Source organism: Phytophthora parasitica, assembly GCF_000247585.1.
Source record: "Phytophthora parasitica INRA-310 unplaced genomic scaffold supercont2.194, whole genome shotgun sequence".
Lineage (NCBI taxonomy): Eukaryota > Oomycota > Peronosporomycetes > Peronosporales > Peronosporaceae > Phytophthora > Phytophthora nicotianae.
The window spans coordinates 39,837-40,963 of record NW_008649180.1 but is presented as its reverse complement, the minus strand read 5'-3'; the positions used below and the strand labels follow the sequence as shown (position 1 = coordinate 40,963).

The following is a 1,127-nucleotide window of genomic DNA, read 5'->3' as shown; positions in this document are numbered from 1 at the left end:
ATTCACGCTCCGCATGACCCCGAACGCTTGAAAGATGTTGAAGAACACATGAAGCTGATGCCGGAATTCCGTCAAAGTTTCTGGGAGAGTACCAGGACGGTGACTGCGCGTCAGTGGAAGCTTACGAAGCGTAACACTTCTTTCATTTACGTGCGAGCCTTGATGGTTATAGTCATGGGTCTCATCTACGGTAGCACCTTCTACCAGACAGACCCGAAAGACGCGCAGATGACTATCGGTATACTCTTCCAGGCGACGATCTTCATGAGTCTGGGTCAGACAGCTCAAGTCCCGACATTTTACGAAGCTCGTGACATTTTCTACAAGCAACGCTCGGCCAATTTCTATCGTTCTGCGTCGTTCGCTATTGCGAATTCATTGGCGTTGATCCCTCAAGCCATCGGAGAGAGTATCGTGTTTGGGTCACTGGTATACTGGATGGCGGGTCTTGTACCACATGCAGGACATTTCATCATCTTCTTGATCATTATGATGCTCATGAACCTCGTGTACGCCGCGTGGTTCTTCTGTCTGACCGCCATTTGTCCCAGTTTCAACATCGCCAAGCCCATGTCCACGTTCACTATTGTCATTTTCAACCTCTTCGGAGGTTTTGTGATGGCCAAGAACGTCATGCCCGACTGGTTGATCTGGGTTTATTACCTCGTTCCGGACTCCTGGTCTCTGCGTGCGTTGTGTGTGAACCAGTATCGTTCCAAGACATTCGACGTCTGCGTGTATGACGATGTGGACTACTGCTCGCAGTACAATTTGACTATGGGCGAGTACTTGTTACAGCAGTATGCAGTGCCGTCGAATCATGACTGGGTGTGGACGGGTGTTATCTATATGGTTGGCCTCTACGTGTTTCTCATGGCAACGGGTGCGTTTGTTCTCGAGTACAAGCGGTACGATGGTCCTGCCAATGTTTCGCTCAAGCCGAAAGATGATAACAGGGGTGAAGCAACGAAAGAAACGAGTGATTATGTACTGGCAACGACTCCAAAGAACTCTGGGACGTCGTCTGGGTCGATGCATGATGTTGCGTTGGATGTGCCTAGACGTGAAAAACTGTTCACTCCCGTGACGATCGCCTTCCAGGACTTGCACTATTTCGTTCCGAAACC

The 1,127-nt window shown here is 49.8% G+C and overlaps 1 protein-coding gene across 1 annotated transcript; it reads left to right on the top strand.

The window, feature by feature from the left end:
• Positions 1–48: 48 nt before the first annotated feature.
• On the top strand, positions 49–1,116 carry PPTG_19807 (hypothetical protein; the record flags this gene model as incomplete). The annotated part of the gene is made up of 1 exon (XM_008918373.1): positions 49–1,116. A coding segment is annotated over one exon (1,068 nt), but the record flags the coding sequence as incomplete, so codon positions are not given.
• Positions 1,117–1,127: the final 11 nt, after the last annotated feature.